General features: G+C 45.6%; 1 protein-coding gene across 1 annotated transcript in view; it reads right to left on the reverse strand.

Moving 5' to 3' along the window:
* The window catches only part of snd1 (staphylococcal nuclease and tudor domain containing 1), a 1,037,556-nt gene that overhangs the window by 230,127 nt on the left and 779,534 nt on the right, over window positions 1–27,895 (reverse strand). The window contains exon 17 of the mRNA XM_086010590.1: window positions 14,031–14,219. Within this exon, the coding sequence (XP_085866716.1) occupies window positions 14,031–14,219 (189 nt within the window). The remainder of the gene's footprint in view (window positions 1–14,030; window positions 14,220–27,895) is intronic.

Here is a 27,895-nt window from a genome sequence, read left to right on the forward strand (position 1 = left end):
TGAATTAATCTTAGTAATGGATATTAATAATTTATGCCCATTAGCATCACCATTATAATTAGACCCAAGTTATAAAATAAAATGTTTTAAAAAATTTATAGGCTTGTTAAGGGAATTTGCTCAAGTTCTATATGGATCACAACTTCCCCTTGTTGGTTAATAACTGTGGGTGAATGTCAGAGATTGGGATGAAAAGGGCTAATCAGGATAGCAGCAGAGATTCTGCAGGGGGCCTGACTGATGCTCCAAAAAGACCCGTTAGTGTTTATCTCTATCCTGGGGACTATGCAGTTAGAGTTTATCACTGGGTCCTGTTGGCAAGGTTGCCCTATCCAGGATTGTAGTACAGTGTCCTCCAACTGCTGTGCTGGTATATTTAAAGCCAGTCATGAGTAAAGATTAAATTGATTTTTAAATACATCTACGTGCAGTTGGGTCTGCTTATACAGGTCTGAATCCATGTTGAGAGACATGGTAGGTTAACACTCTGTGCACATTTGACATTTTACAATCTCTTCCCCCGACAAATATTTCCACATCTTTGGAACTAACTATTTTTAGAGTATATCTCGGCGACAATCTCCAGCAGAAAACAGCCACTGTGGTGCAAGGGTTGTCATACAAATCACGATTAGCCTGCAGTTACACTGTTATTCCCCTTCTTGCAGACCCCAATGCGACCCCCCTTTCTCCACACCCATGGACATTGAAGTCTCATGGCTTCAGGTCCAGCATGGGCAAGGAAACCTCCTGCTGATTACCACCTACCACCCTCCCTCAGCTAATGAATCAGTACTCCTCCATGTTGAACACCACTTGGAAGAAGCACTGAGAGTAGCAAGGGCACAGAATGTACTCTGGGTGGGGGGCTTCAATGTCCATCACCAAGAGTAGCTCGGTAGCACCACTACTGACCGAGCTGGCCGAGTCCTGAAGGACACAACTGCCAGTCTGGGCCTGCAACAGGCGGTGAGGCAACCAACACGAGGGAAAAACCTTACTTGACCTCATCCTCACCAATCTACCTGTCGCAGATGCATCTGTCCATGACAGCATTGGTAGCAGTGACCACCGCACAGTCATTGTGGAGACGAAGTCCCGTCTTCACAGAGGACACCCTCCATCGTGTTGCGTGGCACTACCACCGTGCTAAATGGGATAGATTCAGAACAGATCTAGCAGCTCAAAACTGGGCATCCATGAGGCGCTGTGGGCCACCAGCAGCAGCAGAATTGTATTCCACCACAATCTGTAACTTCATGGTCCTGCATATCCCTCACACTACTATTACCATCAAGCCAGGGGACCAATCCTGGTTCAATAAGGTATAGAAGAGTATGCCAGGAGCAGTACCAGGTGTACCTAAAAATGCAGTGCCAACCTGGGGAAGCTGCAACACAGGACTACATGCATGCTAAAAAGCAGAAGCAGCATGCTATGGACAGAGCTAAGCGATCGCACAATCAACAGATCAGATCTGAGCTCTGCAGTCCTGCCACATCCAGTCGTGAATGGTGGTGGACCATTAAACAACTAAAGGGAGGAGGAGGCTCCATGAATATCCCCATCCTCAATGATGGTGGAGCCCAGCACGTGAGTGCAAAAGACAAAACAGGAGCGTTTGCAACCATCTTCAGCCAGAAGTGCCGAGTGGATGATCCATATCGGCTTCCTCCTGAGATCCCCACCACCACAGAAGCCAGTCTTCAGCCAATTCGATTCACTCCATGTGGTATCAAGAAACAGCTGAGCGCACTGGATACAGCAAAGGCTGTGGGCCCTGACAACATCCCAGCTGTCATGCTGAAGACTTGTGCTCCAGAACTAGCTGTGCCTCCAGCCAAGCTGTTCCAGTGCAGCTATAACACTGGCATCTATCCGACAATGTTGAAAACTGCCCAGGTATGTCCTGTCCACACAAAGGTCAAATCCAATCCAGCCAATTACCGCCCATCAGTCTACTCTCAATCATCAGCAACATGATGGAAAGTGTCGTCAACAGTGCTATCAAGCAGCACTTACTCACCAAAAACCTGCTCACTGATGTCCAGTTTGGGTTCTGCCAGGACCACTTGGCTCCAGACCTCATTACAGCCTTGTTCCAAACATGGACAAAGGAGTTGAATTCCAGAGGTGAGGTGAGAGTGACTGCCCCTGACATCAAGGCAGCATTTGACAGTGTGGCATCAAGGAGCCCTAGTAAAACTGAAGTCAATGGGAATCGAGGAAAACGCTCCACTGGCTGGAATCATACCTAGCACAAAGGAAGATGGCTGTGGTGGTTGAAGGTCAATCGTCACAGCCCCAGGACATCGCTGCAGGAATTCCTCAGGGCAGTGTCCTAGGTCCAACCATCTTCAGCTCCTTCATCAATGACCTTCCCTCCATCATAAGGTGGGGATGTTCACTGATGACTGCACAATGTTCAGCGCCATTCACAACTCCTCAGATAATGAAGCAGTCCATGCCCGCATGCAGCAAGACCTGGACGGCATTCAGGCTTGGGCTGAGAAGTGGCAGGTAACATTCGCGCCACACAGGTGCCAGGCAATGACTATCTCCAACAAGGGAGCGTCTAACCACTGCCCCTTGACATTCAACGGCATTACCATCGCCGAATCCCCCACCATCAACATCCGGGGGGTCGGCACTGACCAGAAACTTAACTGGACCAGCCACATAAATACTGTGGCAACAAGAGCAGGTCAGAGGCTGGGTATTCTGCGGCGAGTGTTTCACCTCCTGACTCCCCAAAAACCTTTCCACCATCTACAAGGCACAAGTGAAGAGTATGATGGAATACTCTCCACTTGCCTGGATGTGTGCAGCTCCAACACCACTCAAGAAGCTCGACACCATCCAGGACAAAATAGCCTGCTTGATTGGCACCCCATCCACCACCTTAAACATTCACTCCCTCCACCACCGGCGTACCGTGGCTGCCTTGTGTACCATCTACAAGATGCACTACAGCAACTCGCCAAGGTTTCTTTGGCAGCGCCTCCCAAACCCGCGACCTCCACCAGCTAGAAGGACAAGGGCAGCAGGTGCATGGGAACACCACCACCTCCAAGTCACACACCACCCTGACTTGGAAGTACATAGCTGTTCCTTCATCGTCGCTGGGTCAAAATCCTGGAACGCCCTCCCTAACAGCACTGTGGGAGTACCTTCACCACACAGACTGCAGCAGTCAACAAGGCGGCTCACCGCCACCTTCTCAAGGGCAATTTGGGATGGGCAATTAAATACTGGCCCTGCCAGCGACGACAACATCCCATAAACTCCGTTTTAATCCCGCTCCCACCCCACACAGAACAGGTTAGGGTGAGAATGCCAGTCACAAAATGGTACTGCCAGAGAGCAGGAAGCAGGTTGCTTTCCCAGCCTTAAGCAGAGGATGAAGGATTGGGAGGAGAGGAGGTATTGACAACACGTTTAGGATTTTTTCCCCCCCACTCTCAGAGACTGTCTGCTTTAACCACACGGTGAGATTCACACCAGTTTAAGGAACAGAATCGAAAACAAAACACAGCAACAGAAACGACATTTCACTCAGACAGCAACCAGTGAACATCTTTGTTTGCCTGATATAAAACTACCCATGAAGAATAATTGCTGCAATTTAATGGAGTTCAGACAACTAGATAAACTATTCAAATAACAACAGAAAACTATCGTAGATAAACTATTCATATGGTTTGGGTCAACACAAGGTGAACCTGTCATTTGGATCCATGTGGATATTGTAATAGAATTGTAATAGGGTGAAAATATGGTAGCAAGATCAAAAGGTCCAATTTCAAATGGAATATTTGAAAAAAGAAAAGGAAGAACCTGCATTTATATAGCACCTTTCACTGCCTCAGGATGACCCGAAGAGCTTTACAGCCAATGAAATACTTTTGAAGTGTATTCACTGTTGTAATGTAGGAAATGCGGCAGCCAATTTGCACACAATTAACTCCCACAAACAGCAATGAGATAAATGGCCAGCTTTTTTTTTTAGTTGATATTGATTGAGGGATTAATATTTGAATGCTGTCCCAGCGCTGTATCCAGGCCCCGCTCCTTCAGTCATGATGACCAGTTTAATTTTTTTCAGACACTTATTCCCATTGCACAGAAGCAGCAGAAATTTAACTTCCAGCCATACGGCTTATTAACAAAATTTAGAATTTTGCCCTTATTTTCCCCTCTGTGCCCTTCGGCATTTTAATCATTGGGTCGCTGCCACATTTCTGCTGTCCCCATTCCCGCTCCTTTCTCAGTCACCCTGTCTCCATTCCCGCTCCTTACTGGTTCACCCGGTCCCCATTCCCGCTCCTTACTGGTTCATCCGGTCCCCATTCCCGCTCCTTACTGGTTCATCCGGTCCCCATTCCCGCTCCTTACCGGTTCACCCGGTCCCCATTCCCGCTCCTTACTGGTTCATCCGGTCCCCATTCCCGCTCCTTACCGGTTCTTCTGGTCCCCATTCCCGCTCCTTACCGGTTCTTCTGGTCCCCATTCCCGCTCCTTACTGGTTCATCCGGTCCCCATTCCCGCTCCTTACCGGTTCATCCGGTCACCATTCCCGCTCCTTACCGGTTCTTCTGGTCCCCATTCCCGCTCCTTACTGGTTCATCCGGTCCCCATTCCCGCTCCTTACCGGTTCATCCGGTCACCATTCCCGCTCCTTACCGGTTCTTCTGGTCCCCATTCCCGCTCCTTACTGGTTCACCCGGTCCCCATTCCCGCTCCTTACCGGTTCATCCGGTCCCCATTCCCGCTCCTTACTGGTTCATCCGGTCCCCATTCCCACTCCTTACTGGTTCATCCGGTCCCCATTCCCGCTCCTTACTGGTTCTTCCGGTCCCCATTCCCGCTCCTTACTGGTTCATCCGGTCCCCATTCCCGCTCCTTACCGGTTCATCCGGTCCCCATTCCCGCTCCTTACTGGTTCATCTGGTCCCCATTCCCGCTCCTTACTGGTTCACCCGGTCCCCATTCCCACTCCTTACTGGTTCATCCGGTCCCCATTCCCGCTCCTTACCGGTTCATCCGGTCCCCATTCCCACTCCTTACTGGCTCTTCTGGTCCCCATTCCCGCTCCTTACCGGTTCTTCCGGTCCCCATTCCCGCTCCTTACCGGTTCTTCTGGTCCCCATTCCCGCTCCTTACTGGTTCATCCGGTCCCCATTCCCGCTCCTTACTGGTTCTTCCGGTCCCCATTCCCGCTCCTTACTGGTTCATCCGGTCCCCATTCCCGCTCCTTACTGGTTCATCCGGTCCCCATTCCCGCTCCTTACTGGTTCTTCCGGTCCCCATTCCCGCTCCTTACTGGTTCATCCGGTCCCCATTCCCGCTCCTTACTGGTTCATCCGGTCCCCATTCCCACTCCTTACTGGTTCATCCGGTCCCCATTCCCGCTCCTTACTGGTTCATCCGGTCCCCATTCCCGCTCCTTACTGGTTCACCCGGTCACCATTCCCGCTCCTTATTCCATCACCCTGTCCCCATTCCCGCTCCTTATTCCATCACCCTGTCCCCATTCCCGCTCCTTAAAGATTCCAATTCTTCAAAACACCACCACTCGCATCCTGTCCCACATTATATTGGGTTTGCCTTTAACCCCATGAACTCCACTGACTCACTATGCTACAATGCATCAAATTCAAAGTCCTCTTCCTCACTTGCACATTCCTACATGGCTGCATCCCATTCTTCTGTTCTTTAAACTGTTAGACGATTTTTCTCAGATATCTTTTAGCTCACTGTTTATTTTGGTACTAATCCTGTGTGTTAAGTGCTCCATCAGGCGCAACAGAGATCAGGACAGGGCAAAGTTCCCTCCAACACTAGCATTCCACACCAACCTTAATTTTGCCTTCTTTACGTCACATGGCATTTAGTGCTGTGAATTCACATTCACTTAGGAACTAGTTTAAGAATGCCTCGGGCTCAATTCACAAAGGAGTATTACTGCCAACAAATAGTTCCAATCCACCAGTTGGGAGTCAGATCCAACCCCAGGTCCCAGAGTCAAAAGGTCAGTGTATTAACCCACTGAGTCATCCAGCCCTCTAATATTTTCACATTCAATGGCAATTTGCATTGACAAGAGAGGATAAAAACATTTTTAGAAATTGTTTGCCAATTTAGCTTTGGCCCCCATTTCCTTATCTGGCTGCCTCACTTACACTGCATCGTATTTGCTACATTTGTTTTTATTATAGTTTGATTGGTAATGTGCCTGCTGTGTAATTGATGTGCTCAAATCCCTGCCATGTTCTGTAGTTCAATTTACTTCCTGTTATCTGTCTATTGATGTTCATATGTGCAAACATCAAGTGTGAAAAATGACTGCTTCCTCTCTACCACTGTGCAGAACACTAACAGTAGGCCACTAATTAAGGTAGTCACGATATGGAAGTTAAAAAGCTGTAGCTCAATGCATCAATCCTATTAGGTTCACAACAACAGCAAAAACTTGCATTTATATAGCGTCTTTAATGTGGTAAAACATCTCAAGGTGCTTCACAGGAGCATTATCAAACAAAATTTGACACCGAGCCACAAAGAGATATTAGGCAGGTGACCAAAAGCCTGATCAAAGAGGTAGGTTTTAAGAAGTAAATTAAAGGACGAGAAAGAGGCGGAGACGTTTAGGGAGGGAATTTCAGAGCTTAGGGCCGAGCCACAATGAGTACCAAGCAGTGCTAGGTTTAGCCTGTGATCGGCACTGTGAAATTGTGTGTTACAGCCAACGATGAGTAATTTTCGCTTCCAATTTCCAACCCTCCTCTTCTGAAGACTCATGCTGGGACACAACTCCAACTTGCCCTCCTTCCAGGCTCCACTCCAGAAAGACTCCAGACATGCTCAATACCCCACTGGCATCCTGTCCCACATTACATAGCGTTTGCCTGTAACCCCCAACATCTACTGGCTCATGATGCGACAATGTGTCAAATTCAAAGTTCTTATCCTCACTTATAAATCCCTCCATGGCTTCATCCCACTCTTCTACAATCTCTGCCAACTCTTTGTCCTCAGAGGTGCCCATCAGCCTTCCAACTTTTGCCTGCTCTGCATGCCTTCCTTCTTTCACTCCACCATCAGAGTATGTTCTGGAACTCCTTCACTAAACATTTCTACCATGTTACTTTTCTCTTGCCTTTTCAAGTCATCTTTTGGACCATGCTTTCAGATATCGCTCTTCCATTAATAGTTGGCATTCATTTCTCTTCTGTAAAGGCGGCGATACTTTCTATGTTAAAAACCCTCTGTGTAACTCACTGGTTGAAGCAGAGAGCATTGATGCATTTAAGAGGAGGCTTGATGCATACATGAGATAGAAGGGAATAGAGGGATATGAGGAGCAGGGTGGGAAGAGGTAGTGGGATAAGGCTCGTGTGGAACATAAACACTGGCAAAGACCAGTTGGGTCGAATGGCCTGTTTCTGTGCTGTAGGTTCTATGTAATTCTATATGCACGTAGTTCTGGTACAGTTCCAGAATCACCAGCTACCCACTGGTACTGCAGCTCATTTGGGGGCTATACTGAACATAGAAGGTGTATGTTGGCAAGCCATTTGACTGTGCAGGACATTACACTGAGCTCAATGTGCCCATGCACTCCATATATGCACACTTTCCAGCTGGAGTTAGTGGATAGTGATCATGGGCAGAGATACAGCCTGGTGCTCAGGCCAATTGTTATGCTTCAGTTAATTGAGGACAGACCAGAGATGAACTCTGTGGTTCAGCAGCACACTTGCTTTTTAAAACCCATCACCCCTTACCCCAGTGATCTACATTGGCACCCAGTTCCCCCAACGGTTCAAATTTAAAATTCGCATCCTTGAGTTCAAATCCCTTCAGGGCCTCGCTGCGCCCCATCTCTGTAACCTCCTCCAAATTCTACAAACCCCTCTCCATTCCCGAGTCTGGCCTCTTGTGCATCGTCCCACTTCCTTCGCCTCACCACTGGTGGTTGAGATGTCAGCTGTCTAGGCCCTATGGCCTGGAATTCCTTCCCTAAACCCCTCCGCCTCTCCTCAAAACCCACTTTTCTGACCGAATGTTTGGTCACCCCCTCCTAATATTTCCTTCTTTGGCTCGCCATCCAGTTTTTTTGATTACACCTCTGAAGGGCTTGGAGACATTTTCCTAAGTTAAAGGCGCAATATCAATGCAAGTTACAAGTTAGGGGGAAAAGACATGGAGTAACAGTACCAACACTCGGTGCTAGGTCATTTGAAGGTCACTGATTTGTCACAGAGTCCTCGGTAGTTCTGAAGTTGATGTGTGCACAAATGAATTGAGCCCAAGCAAGTCAGTGTTAAAAATGTGATAACTCCACAATTCTCTACACTGTGTGTTATGAAAACGCTTGGAGGTAATCATTTACAATAATTACTTACACTTCATGATTTACATGGCTGGCTTTGAAAGGAGAGAGAGAAAAAATTCATATTGTACAAAAATTGAGCAAAGTAAGCGTTTTGCCTCTGACCTGCAAATTACAGAATATTCCCCATGTACCAGTGATGAGAGCTGGTGCTTTTCCACTCTACATTACAGGCACGTAGTACTACTGAGATACCATAGACAAAGGAATCTCTGCCACTGCGATTAACCCAGTCTCAGCAAGCAAAGTTAATCAGGAATGATTTTAAAAATTGGCAGTTAACTACTTTCTTAAAAAAAAATTAAAAATGTACATGACAAGATTTATTCAAGAGCTCCAGAGGTGAATTATAAAACACAACTGCGCTTATTCCAGGGCTAGAACTAAAATCACAGGCACCCCCTTGGGTGCCATTGGCCTCGAATGACCCTCTCTGGCGTTCACAGTAAGTGAGTAACAGTGACAATCCCTCGTCACTTCCCGCCGTTTCTCACCGACTGCTTTGCAATTTGTCGACCCAGAGATTGTGACGCATGCGAGAGTGGCACATGAGGGTCATTTCTGGAAGCTCCTAAGAAATTCAATGGTCGCTTTAACAACAGTTTTTTTTTGGGGGGGGGGGGAGAGAAACACAAGAGTGTGACACTGTCTTCCATCCCACACTCTCACCATTTCTGTATCTGCCACACTAAATCCAACTCAACCCAAATACTACCATTGGTACAGGTGTATAGGTCTGATCAGTTGCAAGAATTTACTAAAATCCTGATTAATGCCTTTATCTGATTGCAATGCAGCAACAGTAGGATATGCAGATAGGGTCAGATGAAGTCGGGTGTGCGGAGGCTTGTGTGGAGCATAAACATTGGCATAGACCAGTTGGGCCAAAGGGCCCGTTTCTCTGCTGTAAATTCTACGTAATCTGGAATTCAATTAATAAGATATACGTTACTTTAAAAAAAAATCTTTTGGATCCAAGAGAACATTTAAATAGTTGTGAAAGGGCTCAGTTCTAACGTATTGTATCAGAGTGGAGGAATGAGCGCCTGTCCCCGAACACCCTGCTCTTAGTGAGGGTTACGAGTGCATTAGTGCAATATTTTATCAGCAATCTACAGAATTGGAAAGTGTGAAACCTTACTCTCACTGTCATTCCATTGAGTGACTTTGATGGCATTTATGTATTATAATAACAATTGCATTTATGATGCATTTCATATCCCAAAGCACTTTACACACAATGAGCTACCTTTTGAAGAACAATTATATACTATGCCGGGAAACACAGCAGCTAATCAGCATTAGCAAAGTCCCACAACAACAACTTGCATTTATATAGTGCCTTTAAAGTGGCAAAACGTTCCAAGGCACTTCACAGGAGTATTATACCGAGCCACTTAAGGAAATATTAGGGCAGATGAAGAGGTAGGTTTTAAGGAGTGTCTTAAAGGACTAAAGAGAGGTAGAGAGGCTGAAGGGTTCAGGGAGGGAATTCCAGAACTTAGGATCTTGGCAGCTGAAGGCACAGCCGCCAATGGTGGGGCGATTAAAATCGGGGACGCGCAAGAAGTCAGAATTGGAAGAGCGCAGAGATCTTGGGGGCGGGGGGGGGGGGGGGGTTCTGCGGCTGGAGGAGGTTTCAGAGATGGGGAGGGGCGAGGCCATGGAGGAATTTGAATACAAGGATGACAATTTTAAACACAAGGGAACCAATGTAGCACAGGGGTGATGGTAAACGGGACTTGGTGCAAGTTATGATATGGGCAATGCGGGTATATACGATCCTGTTGCACAGACAGCAATCAGATGAATTACCAATCTTTTGTTTGGTGGCGCTGTTCTTCCAATCGCACCATGGGATCTTTAACATCCACCTGAACCACCAGAGCAGACAAACAGAACCTTCGTTTAACGTTTCATTCCATAAAATGGAAAGGGGGCTTGGCTCTATTACAATAATGGGAAGATCTTTGCAATTTTATACAATAACAAAGCCTACTGCAAATTCGCAGGGCTTGATCCATTGGAACGCCATACATTGGGAAGCAGCTTGGTCCATTCTAATCCTATAGATTGTGAATGGCTAGGATGCTGTTGCACAAGGTAAGCTTCTAATGCTAGTGTTACAATTTGGGGTATTTGGTCTTCACAGAAATGATTTTGGTTTAAGTTCTGTGTTTCAAAACAAAGTAATTTGCACAGGTTTTACAAAACCCACAGGCTGCAGGCATTGAAGATGTGCATTAAAGCCAGTTTATAGACTGCCATAACTTACCATTTACTTCAAACGGAGACAATAAGAGTCAACTGAATCAACCCAGACTCATTAAGTCACAATGGTATCTTGAGGCTCACACCTCCTGGGGAGCGGGAGGGAAGGAGAAGTAATCGGTTTGGTTGACAGGACTGTTAGCAAATCACTAAATGGGGCAAAAGTTAGAGGGACAACTCTCTCACTTGCTGGGAATGCAAAGAGGCAAAGGACAAAGACACACTTAGGCAGTCAGCCAGCCAGCCAGCTACATCTGGGGAGGAAGCCTAGATTAGAAGGGAATCTAGCCCAGAGCCGGTCAGGATCAGAAGGCTGATCTGGAGAAAGTCAAGCAATCTGGATAATAGGAATAGTGTGGTGTGTTTTTACTATTATTCTTGTTCTTGAGGAGGGGTCTGTAACTAGTTTAAGCAAGGTGAGATTTGATTAAACCGTTACTCTGTTCCTTCACTTGCTGTCTGTAAACTAATGTAGTTTTCATGGCCTTGTCTCACTGAAGTCCACCTCCGGAAAGACTGGCGAAGCACACGTTACGACATGTGTGAAAACCATGGGAGGGTAAAAAATCCTCATCGCCAGGTGTCAGGCGTGAAGGCGGTGACACGGCCACGACCTGTGTCTGAATCGGGGTGCCTGAGAAGGACACGAGGTGGGGGACCTGGGGGTGTATGTGCACAAATCTTTGAAGGTGGCAGGACAAGTTGAGAAGGCTGTTAAAATTTGGGATTCTTGGCTTTATTAATACAACCAGGAAGTTATGCTAAACCTTTATAAAACACTGGTTAACCCTCAGCTGGAATAGTGTGTTCAATTCTGGGCAGCACACTTTAGGAAGGATGTCAAGGCCTTGAAGGTGGTGCAGAATAGATTTACTAGAATGGTACCAGGGATGAGTGACTTCATTTATGAACATAATAAGACTGGAGAAGCTGGTGTTGTTCTCCTTAGAGCAGAAGAAGGTTAAGAGGAGATCTGACAGAGGTGTCCAAATCATGAATTGTTTTGACAAAGTAAATAAGGAGAAACTGTTTCCAGTGCCAGAAGGGTCGGTAACCAGAGGACACAGATTTAAGGTGATTGCAAAAGAACCAGAGGCGACACGAGGAAACTTTTTTAAAAACTGTGCGTTGGTGTGATCTAGAATGCACTGCCTGAAAGGGCAGTGGAAGCAGATTCAATAGTAACATTCAGAAGAGAATTGGATATATAAGTGATAAGTGAAGGGAAAAATTTACAGGGCTATGGGAAAAGAGCAGGGGAGTGGGATTAATTCTAGAGCTCTACCAAAGAGCCGGCACAGGCAGGATGGGCTGAATGGCCTCCTGCGCTGTATGATTCGATGAAATTGGTTCGCAGGCTCCATCTAAATAATCTAGATGAGCTGCTGGCGCCTGTCGCACCTCCACAGGCCTCCGGACCACCTGCCTCGCTGGCAGCAACCCCCAGCCTCGAGCGTGCCTGCTCATGGCAGATAATTTCAGCCACGGGGCCGAAAACAGGCGTTAGGCCCTCATTTACATAAGTAAGGGGCTAATGCCGGTTTCGGCAGGTGCCAGGGGAGCGGGAGACGTCAGTCCCCAACATTAGGCCTTGTTGTCCCTATTGATGCCCGTGAAACGGGCGCAACGAAGTCTAATTTCTACCACAATGATATCCTGTTTAAATCACAAGGGGGCCCCTATTGTCCCCTTTGAGGGTGTTGCAAGACTGCACTTTCAATGAACTTCCTTGCATCATTAATATAAACCCGCAAAATACACAAGGTACGTAATTTACCCCATAACGCAGAAATAAAACCCCAAATCACTGCAACTAAAATTAAGCGGTGGCACTTCAGTTCAACACACAATTCAATCAAGTAAGCCAGCAATCTATATAAGATCAGCTGACAAATTTATTGATGCACATTATTGAATTTAACAACAGACAAGAGTGTGTTTCGAGGATGCGACTTTCAAGGTCTGATGACATTGATAAGCTGATTGTAGCTTAAGACATCCAAACCTCTTCATGTGCCATCCTGTCGACAGTGTACCCTATGAGTATTGCCCGTTTTAGAAAAACTGTCTTTTGCCTAGTTTCCTCCCTGAAAGCGCTGAATCTTAGATGGGGGTATGGCTCCATTCATCCAACAAAAATGCCAATGTTCAGTAACTACTCATCAGCTTGTAAATCAGTGGGTGCAGATCCACAGCATTAAAAAATGCCCACAATACTGTACAGGTTGGCATTCTCGCATCAGAGGATGTATTGGTACAGGAAGTGGAAAATCAATACTGTCTAAGCAGAAATCACTCTCCTAAAGTTGTGGACAGAGCAGAGGGAACTTGGCTCTGCATCTGGCTATGCTGGGAGTGCGTGAAGCAGACAGTGAAAGGCCAAACTGGAAAAGTGCACCAACATAACTTACCTTGATTAACATGGATGGAAGATGTCTGGGTGGGAAAGGAACAAAACAAAATGTTTTCTGGTTGAAATGTGGCCAGCTTGCGATGAAATGGATTTCTTGATTTGTCACCCCTCAAGGAAGGAATATAGAAGACTCGTTCAAATATATTCATGGCGTTTGTCTCGCCTTCACAATTCCCTAACACTTGAAAAGGAATTGAGCAAGGTAAAACTTGGCTTCTCGTGAATTGAGCTTGCTGAGGACTGCGGGATTTGTATCGTGAGAGGCTGTAAGGTCAGCTGTGTGTGAACAGCTGCCTCTGTTAGTCAGAGTCAGGAAATACTCTCAAGTGATGAATACTGAAATGTATTGCAGAGTCCTACCAGAGGAGCGCAGCAAAAGTTTTCACTTATTAATTAGAGGATCTTCAGACACCCAGGACACCATCCACTTTTGATCAGTAGAAGGCAAGAATGGTAACATTGTCTGAATTCATTTCTTTTTAAATGAAAATACATTTTTCATCAGCTGTCCAAAACTTTAAAGAATGTGTAAAAAAAAGTACAACTACTTGCATTATACAGTGCCTCTAATTGATTAAATAAGATGGCCAATTCATTAAATATATTCAAGAAGGAGTTAGATATATTTCTTAAGGCCAAAGGGATCAAGGGATCAAGGGATATGGGGAGAAGGCAGGGACAGGGTACTGAATTTGGATGATCAGCCATGATCGCATTGAATGGCAGAGCAGGCTCGAGGGGCCGAATGGCCTACTCCTGCTCCTATCTTCTATGTTTCTATGGACAGCTATATCTGGCAGTGTTATATCAAGGGTGGATGGCACATCATTCACTTGCAAATTACAAACCTTTTTGTACCATGGGTATAGTGAAAATTACAGACCTCTGTCGTGTTTTCGAAAAGTGCAAACTGCTTTTCAAAAGAAACAAATGTTCGCATTCAGTTCCTACCTTTTCCCGTTTCAGCTTGGCCGGCTCCTCGACTGACAGCAGTGCTTTGTAGTAGGAACTGCGCTCTGCGGTGAAGTGGACCTTGGAGAGAGAGTGCTCCACAAGGGCGACGGAAAGGTTGACCCCATCTATGTGCAGCCAGCCAATGAAATTACCGGCTTTGTCCATGCTTTCCACCTCTACTTCCACCTGAAATTGGAAGAGAAATTGAAGATTTTACTGAACAGATTCACAGAAACCGTCCCAACTCGCAGAGGTTTGTTTTTCATCCAAAGCCCGATCTTTTTTTTTTTTTAAATGTCCAAGGCACAACTGCTAGATTATAAAACAGAAAGGCATAAAGTACAAAGCATAACTGTCTGTACATAAAGACAGGTTTTTATTTGTTCTTAGAATGTGGGCAACACTGGCAAGACCATTTTTATTGCCCATCCCGAGTTGCCTTGAGAACATTAGGAGTCAACCACGTAGTGTGGGATCGGGTCCGCCATGTAGACTAGACTGGTAGCTCTCTTCCCTGAAGGACATTAGTGAATCAGCTGGGCCGTTATGACAATAGAGAAGCTCTCAGTCATTTTACCTGGTGCCAGATTTATTGAATTCAAACTCAAAATGGATTAATTGGTCTTTCAACCTGACTGCCACTTGTGGGGCTCTGATGTCACGGAGTGGCTGCCTACAAAACAGTCATGGATACTTCAAAAGTAATTTCATTGTACTTGAATCACTAACATGTTCAGAGAGAAGTAATCGTGTACGATAAAAATGTAAGGCTTTCTTTTGGCAACCTTTCAAAAAATGATAAATTGTGTGTTTTTGGTAAATTGGGGCAGTATTGTGCTGTGGAATTGTGTCCAGTACAAACTGGGTTAAAAGTGCTTCAAACTGATTTTGTACATCCTCTCAGCCAGCAGAAGCTTCAGTTTGGCTCAACTTGGACCGTCTCGAGAGGTGAAGAGTTCCAATATATTGCACGACCCATGCCCTAAATACATTTTTTATTTATTTATACATTTGGTTCTGTACTGACAAATTCAGCAACGGAGAAATGACAAGGAGGAGTTAACGGGCTGGATTTTCTCAATGGGGAGCTTTTGGAGGCGGGACTGCCACTTGTCGGGTCATTGTCCCGCCTCCATCGATTTGTGGCCAACCCACGCTATTTTCCCTTGATTGACCTTGTTAAACCCTCCCAGCGGGCTTAGCAGGCCAATTAAGGTAAAGCCGGTTACAGGTGACATCAGCGAGTGCCGTTTCATCTGTCAAGAGCTATTGACAGATGAAATGTCATCGTTTGACAGCTCTGTGAAGCTGTCAAACACTGACAATCTGTCTTCTAAGTTGTGTCTTTACTCAAGACTCAATCAGAAAGCCTTCCTGACCAGAAAGCAGAAGGCTGCAGCTTTTGACAGTTCAGTGGCCATTCTGCTTTCTGTGCCGGTGAGCTGAGGGACTCCAGAGACCTGAAGGGAGGAAGCCTACTGCAGGAAGAAGTAAAGGTAAGTAAAACTTATTAAAACACTTTACACACACCTCACACACTTATCTCTGCACACATGCACCCATTACTCACCTGCACACCGGACATCTCGGCCCCTCCCACCCCTGCAGACCCACGGCTCGCCTCGCTGATCCTGGCGAGGTTCAGAGCCATGGGGAAGCCCACACTTCAGGGCTCAAAATAGGGATTAGCCAAAAAACTGCCTGTTAACTACCTGTTAACAGGCAGTTAATTGGCACTAATCCCCATCCCACCTCGAGGAGGTGGGGCCCGACGCGGGTCAGCTATCTACCTCCTGGCAAGATGGCATGGAGGCGGGTTGGGCACCCGCCCCCAAATTTTGCCATTTTCCTGGCAGTCTCGCCTTCAAACCCGCCTCCCCAGGGCTGGCAAAATGCAGCCCAATGAGTCTGACTGCGTTAAGAGTTGGAATCAATACAAACAGAGATGGCCGTTAACCGGGGTGCATCAGCAACCATTTCCTTTCTGGGTTTGCATGGATTATTTCATGTCACTTGCAGCATCAGTAATTCTGACTCACTTTAGTAAGTAAAATGCTTTTTCGAAAAAGAAAACCAAATACACTGAAGCCTCTAGTCCCTCTGTCCCAGTATCACCAGGACCTGATTGGCACAATTTTGTGTAAAGTCAAAATGAACAGGGGGGGGTGGCGGCAAGGGCAAGGAGGAGGTGGGGAGAATACAAAGAGGGCGAGTGAGTAGGGAAGGCCGAGCGGGCGAATGAAAAGAAGCAAGAAGGGCAAGCAAGTAGCTAGAGTGTAGACAGAGCAAGAGGGCATGTGAGTGGCGAGAGGGAGCAGGAGCAAGTACACGAGTAGAGAGGGCAAGAGGAAGGGAAGAAAAGAAAAAAGGGAGAAAGAAAAGGGGATTATATGAAGAGAAAAAAAGGGAACAAAATAAAATGTCAAAGATGATCACATTCTGTACATGGAAAAGACATGTAGCCTGAAAGTATATGATGCAGAAAGTACAACTTTCACTACAACACTTAGGATAAAGTATTCTTCCTTCCTGCTCTTCCTTAGTTAACAGGAACTGAAATACAAATAGCTTTCAAAAGAAACAATTTAAAAAAAAAATACATACACATATACTTCTCTTCCCTGAGCAGAAAGCTTCAAGTTAAGTCATTGTCTATTCTACTTAAAAAGCACTTCCATTGAAAAGGCAGTAAAATCGAAAGAATAAGCTTCATTGCACAGCACATTGGATTCTAACAATCTCCCTTCAGAATTTACCATGCAGACATCGATGGACAGAGAGGATCTCTTTAAATAAAATCCCCTCGAGGTTACCTGAGCAGCATTACGCCCATCGCATTCTCCAACAATGCTGTATTAGGTAAACAATCTATCAATCCAATCAAATATTTAGCAAACAGCATCAGAAGCCTCTCCTGTTTTAATAACATTCTCTAACGACTGGTTTCTCATCTCACTGACAGCTGCCACTAGGGACTTGAAGTGCCTGGGTTCTTGGAGAAAGGGCATGGGGGAGGGGAGATGGCAGTATTAGACCTTTAATATTCTTCTTAATTCCCTGACATCACCCACTTTTGGGTGATTCTGGGACCTGATGGGCTCACTGAGTGCGGCAATGGTCTGTGAGGATCTGCACCCATCCACTCTCCCTTCATCGTGCCTACCCCAATCAACACGTACAGACTCATGATAACTCCTTCTAAAAAGACCATTTCAAGAATGCTCAGTTTCCATGGAATCCAGCTCTCCAGAGCACAAGCGAGTAGCAGCTCAACTATGGACAAAGTCTCAGGATTTGATTTAATTTATCTTTCCTTTACAACTTGAGAGTTTCAAACAAAAACAAACCACATTTTGTTATTCATTCAATACATTTTAAAATAGAAGAAGGAATTCTATTTATTTTTAAATATAATTAATTGTCCCAAAATTTCTCTCAACAATCTCACGGGCTGGCGTCTGGTTCCACAGGCACCCGAGTCCTCACAACACTCTGCCCATTCTTCATAGGGTGGCCTGCATAGTTAGTGCCGGCAGGTCGTTCGACCGTGGATGGCATCATAGCAGCGTTTGAATCTGGTCTCACCCGACAACCACACGCAGGCTCATCCCAGCGGGCAGTCACTGCGGTCCTTAGTTATAACAAAGGCTCCTTACTTTTCTGCTCCCTAACCCAGGAACATCTCAGCACTGAATGCACATTACAAAAGGAATAATTCTCCCACAATTGTCCCCTCACAAACCCAGAGACAAGTTTGCATGTACCAGGCACTTGGTCGAAGTGTTAAACAAAGCTTTAATCAACTGTTTTACAACATGGAGATCTAGTTGTGTCCTTCACTAGTTCCTGTTAAGAATGTCCTGCGCAAGCTGGGCCCGTGCCCGAGTATTTATACTCTCCCTGGACAGCGCCACCCATAGGCCGCTCAGTATTATTTCATAAGTCTTTCTTTCATGAATGACTGATTCATGTCAGTGTACAAATCCTATCACCACAAGCAATGTTTCCCCAAGATACGTGTCCAAACTGGAGGTACCATGCAAGCCGTTCACGAGCTGTTGCGGCTGGAAAAGATACCGCGCACCAAATTAGAGGGAACAGTGACCACTAGCCCATATAAATACAAACCGTTACCCCCTTTTAGTGGGATAATGTACTGTCCAATATGGTGCAGTCACATACACACTCGGGATTGATCCCTAGTTCAATCTGTAGGGTAATGTATAATACAATAGGAAAAATAGCTTAACAATACAGAAGTCAGTATTAATATCTTTGCATTATGAGAATGTATTGCGAGAGATACAGGTCACCACATGGTTTAGGTTAAGTTGGAAATACTCAGCAGATCATGCAGCATCAGTGGAGAGAGAAACAGCGTTAATGTTTCAGGTCGATGACCCTTCATCAATCCTGACGAAGAGTCATCGACCTGAAACGTCAACTCTGTTTCTCTCTCCACAGATGCTGCCTGACCTGCTGAGCATTTCCAGCATTTTCTGTTTTATTTCAGATTTCCAGCATCCGCCGTATTTTGTTTTTGTATGACATTAAGTTGTAAGGAATTCCACAAGGAATGCTAAGTAAGCAGGTGGTGTCAGGTTAATGCAATTTAAGCTGAAACGAGTGTGTGTAAGAATTATAGCTAGTTTGCAGACAACACATCCATGTTTCAGCTGTTGCCATTCTGTTAAGGTGGCTTGTTTATAACCATGTAAAAGTGTCTCATCTTCTGCTGATAAGAAATAAATGCCAGCCACATCCCAGTGAGAATGGAGTGTGTGTGGAGCGACATTGCCATCTACTGGTGTAGTAACATATGATACGTAAAGATCACATGACAATCTCAGAATTGATAGGTTCAGAGCAAGCCATCTGACATTGTCCATCGAGCTGTACAACCAGGCTCACGTTCAGCAATTTTTTGGTATTCTGTGCTGAGAACTCAGCTGGATTGGCTAATAGTAGGATATCCCTCGGGGGCCTGCGAACTAACAAGGGTATAGATGTTTAACTTGCTTGTACTTTCTGTCGTATCGCTGGCAGCTGAACCTATATAATTCAGATTAATCTACTTTGTTGATCTAACACAATCCTCAGTCTACGTCAAGTTTGCTTTTCTCGGCTACAGTGGATCCCAACGCCCTTGAGCTAGGTGGGGAGAAATCTCAAACGTGTTTTCATTTCTGACTGCTGTCCAGTGACCCAATCCCATTGTGGGCATCAAGCAAGGCAGAATAAAGTTTAGCTGCAACACCCCCGCCCCAAAAAACAGTTGAAAAGTTGGTTGACATTCATTAGCTAGGGTTATACATGATGGGTAGATACTGAGGTGATGTTCTAGGGCGCTAACTGTGCATGTGGAACCAGCATTGCTCCATTATTTTGGAGCGGGAAGGGAACAATCATAACACAACTTATCTGCTTACGGTTCCCTCACTAATATAGCACTGATACAACACACTGCCGCCAATACACCCCCTTCATTAACTTAAGCACTCTTGAATAGCTGAGAATAAGGTTAAATATGGTAACATCTGTTCAGTTTGGTGCAAAGACACTTCCTGCGCAATCCAGGCACATCATGATGCCCTTGCTGAAATATTCCTTCCCCACTTTGGCTTTGCATTTTTGGACCAATTTAGTGTCCGAGCAACAACAGAAAATGCTGGAAAAACTGAGCAAGTCAGGCAACATCCGTGGAGAGAAATTTGAGTTGACGTTTCGGGTTTGACCCTTCTTCAAAACTGGAGAGAAAAGGAACTAGATCGAAGGCAGGGCTGCGATCGGACAAAAGAATAACAGAACCAAAAGAAGTAAAAGAGATTAGAAGCTAGACGAGATGGTAATAGGCTGTGATTAGGTGTAAAGTGTACTGGCAGGGCAAAAGATAGCTGCCAGGTGTGAGAGAGAAACAAAAGGAAAGGGGGGGGGGGGGGGAAGGAAAGGAGTGGAAAAATATAAGTGAAAATGAAATGGGGGCCGAGGTTATGATCTGAAATTGTTGAACTCGATATTGAGACCGGAAGGCTGCAGAGTGCCTAATCGGAAGATGAGGTGCTGTTCCTCGAGTTTACGTTGAGCTTCCGTGGAACAGTACAAGAGGCCAAGGACGGTGAGGTCCGAGTGGGAATGGAGCGGTGAATTGAAATGACAGGCGACCGGAAGCTCGGGGTCACCCTTACGGACTGAACGGAGGTGTTCCGCAAAGCGGTCACCCGAGCAGTTTTGTTCAAAGCCGCAGGAGATTTAAATCCCCACTTCAACATCTCTCCTTCGGGGAACCTAAAAAATGCAAATCTTCCCACAAGCAACAGACTGCGAGTGTCTGCATCAGTCAAGGATTATAGTTTGATTGGAACAAGCTGATGGTGTTTAAAATATATGGCAATCATTTTCAGAACTTTCAGCATTTTGAAAGGAAGAATCAGGGGAAGCAATATAAACTAAATGATACAATTTTAAAGGGGGTGCAGGAACAGAGAAACCTGGGGGTCTTTGTACGTAAATCTTTGAAGGTGGCAGGACAAGTTGAGAAGGCTGTAAAAATGCATATGGGTTCCTTGGCTTTAATAATAGAGGCATAGAGTACAAAAGCTAGGAAGTTATGCTAAACCTTTATAAATCACTGGTTAGGTCTGAGCTGGAGTATTGTGTCTAATTCTGGACACCACACTTTAGGAAGGATGTAAAGGCCTTGCAGATGGCGCAGGGGAGATTTACCAGAATGGTACCGGGGATGAGGGACTTCAGTTAGGTTGCGAGACGAGAGAAGCTGCAGTTGTTCTCCTTGGAGCAGAGAAGGTTAAGGGGAGATTTAATAAAGGTGTTCAAAATTATAAAAGGTTTTGATAGAGTAAATAAGGAGAAACTGTTTCCACTCGCAGCAGGGTTGGTAACCAGAAGACACAGATTTAAGATAATTGGCAAAAGAACCAGAAATGAGGAGAATTTTTTTTTTTTTTTTATATAAACGCAGCGAGTTGTTGTGATCTGGAATGGTGGTGGAAGGAGATTCAGTAGTAACTTTCAAAAGGGAATTGGATATAGAGACCTGAAAATGAGAAATTGTCAGGGCTATGGTGATGGAGCAGGGGAATGGGACTAATTGGATATCTCTCTCAATGAGTCGGCACCGGCACAATCACCTTCGGGTTTTGCATCAAGCCTAAGGTATCAATGGCAAAGATTCGCACACCATTTTCTTCTGATTGTGGGATCCTTTGCCAGGCTGCCACCTGGAACTCTGCGCCTTGTCCAAAGAAGTTCCACACAATGTTCCCTTTAAGCTGCGTGGATGCGCAGCGGCTTTTAAACAGAAAAAATGGTGCATGCGCGGGAATTTGAATGGGCTGCGCAGCCCGTTAAAGGGGTCGCGCACACCCAAAAAATTAATTAAAGGGAACACTGATAATAACCATTATAGAGTCATAGAATGATACAGCACAGGAGGAGGCCATTCGTGCCTGTGTCGGCTCTTTGAAAGAGCTATCCAATTAGTCCTATCCGCCTGCTCTTTCCCCGTAACAGTGCAAATTCTTCCCTTCAAGTATTTATCGCAATTCCCTTTTGAAAGTTATTACTGAATCTGCTTTCATCATCCTTTCAGGCAGTTCATTCCAGATCACAACAACTCGCTGCACAGAAAAATTCCTCATGCTGCCTCTGGTTCTTTTGCCAATCACCTTTAATCTGTGCCCTCTGGTTACCAACCCTCCTGCCACTGGAAACAGTTTCTCCTTATTTACTATATCAAACCCCTCATGATTTTGAACACCTCTCTCAAATCTCCCCTTAACCTTCTTGGCTCTAAGGAGAACAACCCCAGTTTCTCCAGTCTCTCTACGTAACTGAAGTCTTTCATCCCCGGTACCATTCTAGTAAATCTCCTCTGCACCCTCTCCAAGGCATTGACATCCTTCCTAAAGTGTGGTGCCCAGAATTGGACACAATACTCCAGCGGAGGCTTAACCAACGTTTTATACAGGTGTAGCATAACTTCCTTGGTTTGGTACTCTATGCCTCTATTAATAAAGCCAAGGATCCCAAATGCAATTTTTTTTCAATATAAAACAGCCTTCTCAACTTGTCCTGCCAAGCTGAGGCCTAACCAGTGTTCTATAGAAATTTACTCCCTCAAAGACAACTGTTGGAAGCAAGACCTGGGCCTACCTCGGCAAGTGAAATGACATTGGTCCTCCTCATAGTTGGCGGACAGTACTCTACTATACCAACTAACTTCCTTCGCCTTAAAAAAAACCACATCACCAGTACATAACAGTATTTATTGTTATAGAAAGGCTATTCTTTCAGAGGAAACTTCAGAGACATTACATATGATGTGTCTGGTTCTCACTACATTAAAGTTGGCATCAAGTTTCTCTCGCTTCCTCATCTTTCCCAAGTATACTTGCCTCTTCTATAGGTTCTCCCCTCCACACCTTGACCAGAACACGATTTGCCCCACAGATTGACCAAATACCTTACTTATGGGACAGTTGGGTGAGCTAATTCCATGAACTTAACCTTGACCTTTTGTGGAATCAGGAAAATGGGACAACTTCCAACTTCTCTTTCACCTCCCCCCACCCATCTCAAACTATCATATCTTCATCAACACTACTATAATTTTCCTCTCTCGTTCCTCCTAAGTTGCTAATATACCTCTCCACGTGTCCATCCTAATCTACACATCCTCACTGTGTTAAATGAGACACATTGCACCATCTCCCTACTTTAGTTCATTCTTTCCTTATCGCTGTTGCCTCACAGCGCCAGGGACCCGGGTTCGAATCCGGCCTCGGGTGACTGTCTGTGTGGAGTTTGCACATTCTCCCCGTGTTTGCGTGGGTTTCCTCCGGGTGCTCCGGTTTCCTCCCACAGTCCAAAGATGTGCGGGTTAGGTTGATTGGCCATGATAAAAAAAAAAAATTGGCCCTTAGTGTTAGGGGGGATTAAATACGTGGGGTTACGGGGATAGGGCTTGGGTGGGATGGCTGTCGGTGTAGGGACCGGGTGCTAGGGTTTGGATGACCAGCCATGATCTCGTTGAATGGCGGAACAGGCTCGAAGGGCCGAATGGCCTACTCCTGCTCCTATCTTCTATGTTTCTATGTACCATAAGGACTTTGTGATTTCAACTCAATGCCTTGAAGTAGAAATCTGTGCTGTTTGTACAGCTTTCCACCTGTGAATGTACAATGCCACACTGCTATTATGACAGCTATACACACACTTTCTCCCTACATCTGCATTGCGCTGAAATCAAGGCACTCCGTACTGCCTCCTACTCTGACTCATTATTTTGGAAGACTGTGGCACTTTTTACCTCTGTCAGTCTCCAGTTCCTAATACAATCTACAGGCTTGTGTTTTCAAAGCTCGCTGCATACAGTTTCTCTTTCCTGATTCATGGGGTGATAAAGGCAGCAGTGGAACCACTTCTGGAGTATTACATTAACACATGGAGCAGTTAGCAGCCTAGGAGGAATGAGAGGGGAAAATAGTCGTGTTGATGGAGACAAGATAGTTTGAGATGGGGGCGGTGGGAGGTGAATGAGAGGTTGGAAGTTCTCCCATCTCTTTAATTTTCATGAATGGTCAAGTTCATGAAATTAGCCCGCGCATCTGGGCAAACCGTGGGGCAAATCATGTTCTGGTCAAGGCGTGGAGGATAGAATCTATAGAAGAGGAGAGTATAATTAGGAAAGATGGGGAAGAGATAGAGAAACTTGATACCAACTTTAATGTAGTGAGAACGTAACAAAAAAAGCAGAAAATGCTGACAAACACTCAGCAGGTTACAACAGTGGTTACACTTCAAAAGCACTTCATTGCCTGTAAAGCACTTGGGACGTCCTGAGGTCGTGAAAGACGCTATTTAAATGCAAGTTCTTTCTTTTCATTAAAGAACAAAGGATTTAACATTCTGAAAAACTACGGAGTCAAAAAAGGGAAGGGGGGGGGAAAAAAAGACACACACACACTCAGAGCGAGGCGAGGAGAGGAAACAGAAGGAGGAGAGAAGAATGAGAAGAGATGACCCAGCAGCTTTGTCAGAGTCTCTGTAGGAAATTAAATAATTGACCACAAGGTGCTTTCACTGCCGAATCCCTGTACATTTAATGAGGTTTTTGCTTTGAGCAAAATGTTGCTCCTAAACAAAACGCACAGACAGATCCCAAGCCTCTGTTTGTTAACTAATACTTGCATTGCAAGCAGGATACAAAAGAAATGGAAGTGAAACAAATATATGCAAAGTAAGTGGTTTTTTTAAAACTTGGTACAATATAAGTTGCCGGGGGCACTAATGAGGCAATGCTGAAAAATGACAAGAGAGTGCGAGTGATTGCCATTTGTTGTACAGCTCAAGCTCGGTGTAAGCAGCAAATAAATGGACAATACAATGGGGAATACTCTGAAGTTGTAAAAAAAATGCCTTCCTGTAAACAATTTGCTGCTTTTAATACTTCTGGGACTCGTTGCAGTTTTTTGAAGCAGACAACAACCACGAATCCGAGAGAACTTTGTGTGTGTTGGGAGTGACTCTGGAGAAACAGCTCAAACACATTTTCAGTGAATTGACTGGCCTGCTCTTTATGGTGCCTGCAGACCCAGCTGTGCATAATTACAAATTCTCTCTCTGCCTTCATTCCCCCCTCCAAAAAAAAGGGCAGCACTTCTGAATCTCATTCTCAGTCCCGTTCTTTCCTTTCAAGCTCGCTTTGAAAAGCAGACCCATGTTTTGAAAGAAGATCTGAAGCGGATTTAAGAATTTTAAATCTGGTGTCTTTACACATTATTAAAGGGTAATATGGCTCAGATTGAGAGTACAAGGACTCTTTTGTCGACTGGCTGTAAGGATCCATGAAATTAATTTGTGGCAATGTCAATCAAGTCTCTAGTGAGCATGAGCCCACAGTACAAAGCAGGTACGAAGCTGGCTTGGAGAGACCACAGGATAGTTGCCGTGAGCAACAGAAGACAACACTCCAAGGTCAGGATTAAAGCACATCATTGGAGGCAGAGCAGAGGGAGCTTTACTCTATGTAACTGCTGTACCAAAACCTGCGAACATTTGTTGGGTCAATGTAGAAAATAACTTTATTCTCCATGCTGTGCTGCCTTGGAATGTTTGGTGTAATAATATGGAGGAAGGTGCACTAGATCTTTCTGCGTGGTACCAGACTTGGGAGTGTTTGATGGATTAAAGCACATTATTGGAGGCAGAGCAGAGGGAGCTTTACTCTAAATCTAACCCATGCTGTCCCTGCCCTGGGAGTGTTTGATGGGACAGTGTAGAGGGAGCTTTACTCTGAATCTAACCTGTGCTGTACCTGCCCTGGGAGTGTTTGATGGGACAGTGGAGAGGGAGCTTTACTCTGAATCTATTAGGGCCTATTAGAGACCAAAAAGGTAAACTGTGTGTGGAGGTGGAAGCCGTGGGTAAATTTCTTAATGAATACTTTGCATCTATCTTCACAAAAGGGGGATGATGCAGACATTGTAGTTAAGGAGGAGTGTGAAATATTAGATGAGATAAACAGTGAGAGAGGAAATATCAAGGGGCTTAGCATCTTCGAAAGTAGATAAATCGGCAGGGCCAGATGAAATGTATCCCAGGCTGTTAAGAGAAGCAAGGGAGGAAATAGCGGAGGCTCTGACCATTATTTTCCAATCTTCTCTGGCTACAGGTATGGTGCTGGAGGATTGCTAACGTTGTACTGTTGTTTAAAAAAGGGGAAAGGGATAGTCAGAGTAACTACATGCCAGTCAGCCTAACATCGGAGATGGGAAAATTGTTAGAAAAATTCTAAGGGACGTATTAAGCGTAATTTTAAAAGGGTGGTAGAGGCAGAAACCCTCATCACATTTAAAAAGTACTTGGATATGCACATGAAGTGCCGTAACCTACAGGGCTACGGACAAATAGCTGGAAAGTGGGATTAGGCTGGAGAGCTCTTTGTCGGCCGCCACAAACACGATGAGCCTCCTTTGGGGCCATAAATTTCTATGATTCTATCTAACCTATGCTATACCTGCCCTGGGAGTGTTTGATGGGTCAGTATAGAGTGAGCTTTATTCTTGATTTAACCTGTGTTGTACCTGCCCTGGAAGTGTTTGATGTAAAAAGAGAAAATGCTGAAAATACTCAGCGGGTCAGGCAACATGTGAAGAGAGACAGAGTTAACGTTTCAGGTCGATGACTTTTCACCAGAATGGAAAAAGAGAGATGCAACAGGTTTTAAGCTAGTATAGAGGCAGGGAAAGGGGGAGGGGAGTAAAGAACAAAAGGGAAGGTCTGTGATAGGGTGGAAGGCAGGCGAGATTCATGAAAAAAGGTGTGATGGTGCGAGGCTAAAGGGGGATGGTAATAGCACAAGTAAAGAAACAAAAGCTGGGTTTAAAGGAGCTGTAAATGACAATAGAATCATTGCCAGCACCTGCTGTCCGATAAGATGGGAGCGGTGGTTTCGTATTAGTGTTTGATAGGCCAGTATAGAGGATGCTTTAGTCTTGATTTAGCCTGTGCTGTTCTAATCTCCAGCATCAACATCCTTCACCTTGAGCTCAAAACTGACAAAACAACAAGTTCATCTCTGGTCACTTTCTATGGAACTGATTTTGAACAGGATCTGGGAAACATACAAACTGACAAAACGTTTCACTAACAGAATTGTTTTTGACAAAAAGCTCCCAATGTATGTTACAGTTCATAATGGGTTAAACTGATGGGCTATGGCCCAATGGAGAAGGGGATGGAGTGAAGTGGCACTTGTCAAATATCTTTAAAAAAAACTCGGCCTAAAAGCAGAGAATTCCTCTTTCACATTCAAACCATCCAATCAATATTGTTACAGTGTACAGTACTATAGGGCTGGAATGTACTGTACGATGCTCAGGGTCATTGACTTGGTGTTTATAATCCGCAAGGGTCCAAGAGAACGGAGATTCGGAGTAAGGACATTCAGACAGACCACTTTTACTGAGAGGATAATACACGGGTGGTTAAAAAGACAATCAAGATATGCTTTTGGAGAGAGAAGGGATGGAAGGAAATGATGAAAAGGTGGAAAGGAGGGTGAGAAAAGATAGGATAAAACGGGGTTGATGGACATAATGGCCCATTGCTGTTCCTAAAGGTACTCATGTTCTCTTTTACGTGTGAAAACTCACTCTTTCTCTAACTTCAAAGGTGTTACATGTCATCAGTAAATGCCACAAAAAGTCTTCAACCGATTTTTAAACTCATTAGTTCTGCCCGAGCTCTGGTTCTGCCCGAGCTCCCGTGGTTCGGTTCTGCCCGGTGCTCCCGTGGTTCGGTTCTGCCCGGTGCTCGGTTCTGCCCGTGGTTTGGTCCTGCCCTTCTGCCCATGGTTCGGTTCTGCCCTTCTGCCCGTGGTTCGGTCCTGCCCGAGCTCCCGTGGTCCGGTCCTGCCCGAGCTCCCGTGGTTCGGTTCTGCCCGAGCTTGCCCGTGGTTCGGTTCTGCCCGAGCTTGCCCGTGGTTCGGTTCTGCCCGAGCTTGCCCGTGGTTCGGTTCTGCCCGAGCTCCCGTGGTTTGGTTCTGCCCGAGCTCCCGTGGTTCGGTTCTGCCGGTGCTCCCGTGGTTCGGTTCTGCCGGAGCTCCCGTGGTTCGGTTCTGGCCGAGCTCCCGTGGTTTGGTTCTGCCCGAGCTCCCGTGGTTCGGTTCTGCCCGAGCTCCCGTGGTTCGGTTCTGCCCGAGCTTGCCCGTGGTTCGGTTCTGCCCGAGCTTGCCCGTGGTTCGGTTCTGCCCGAGCTCGCCCGTGGTTCGGTTCTGCCCGAGCTCCCGTGGTTCGGTCGTGCCCGAGCTTGCCCAGTTTTTACAACCCCCTTCTGTGTCT

The sequence above is a fragment of the Somniosus microcephalus genome, chromosome 17 (genome assembly GCF_052327205.1).
Source record: "Somniosus microcephalus isolate GS21.2 chromosome 17, FLI_Smic_1.0, whole genome shotgun sequence".
NCBI classification, from domain to species: Eukaryota; Metazoa; Chordata; class Chondrichthyes; order Squaliformes; family Somniosidae; genus Somniosus; species Somniosus microcephalus.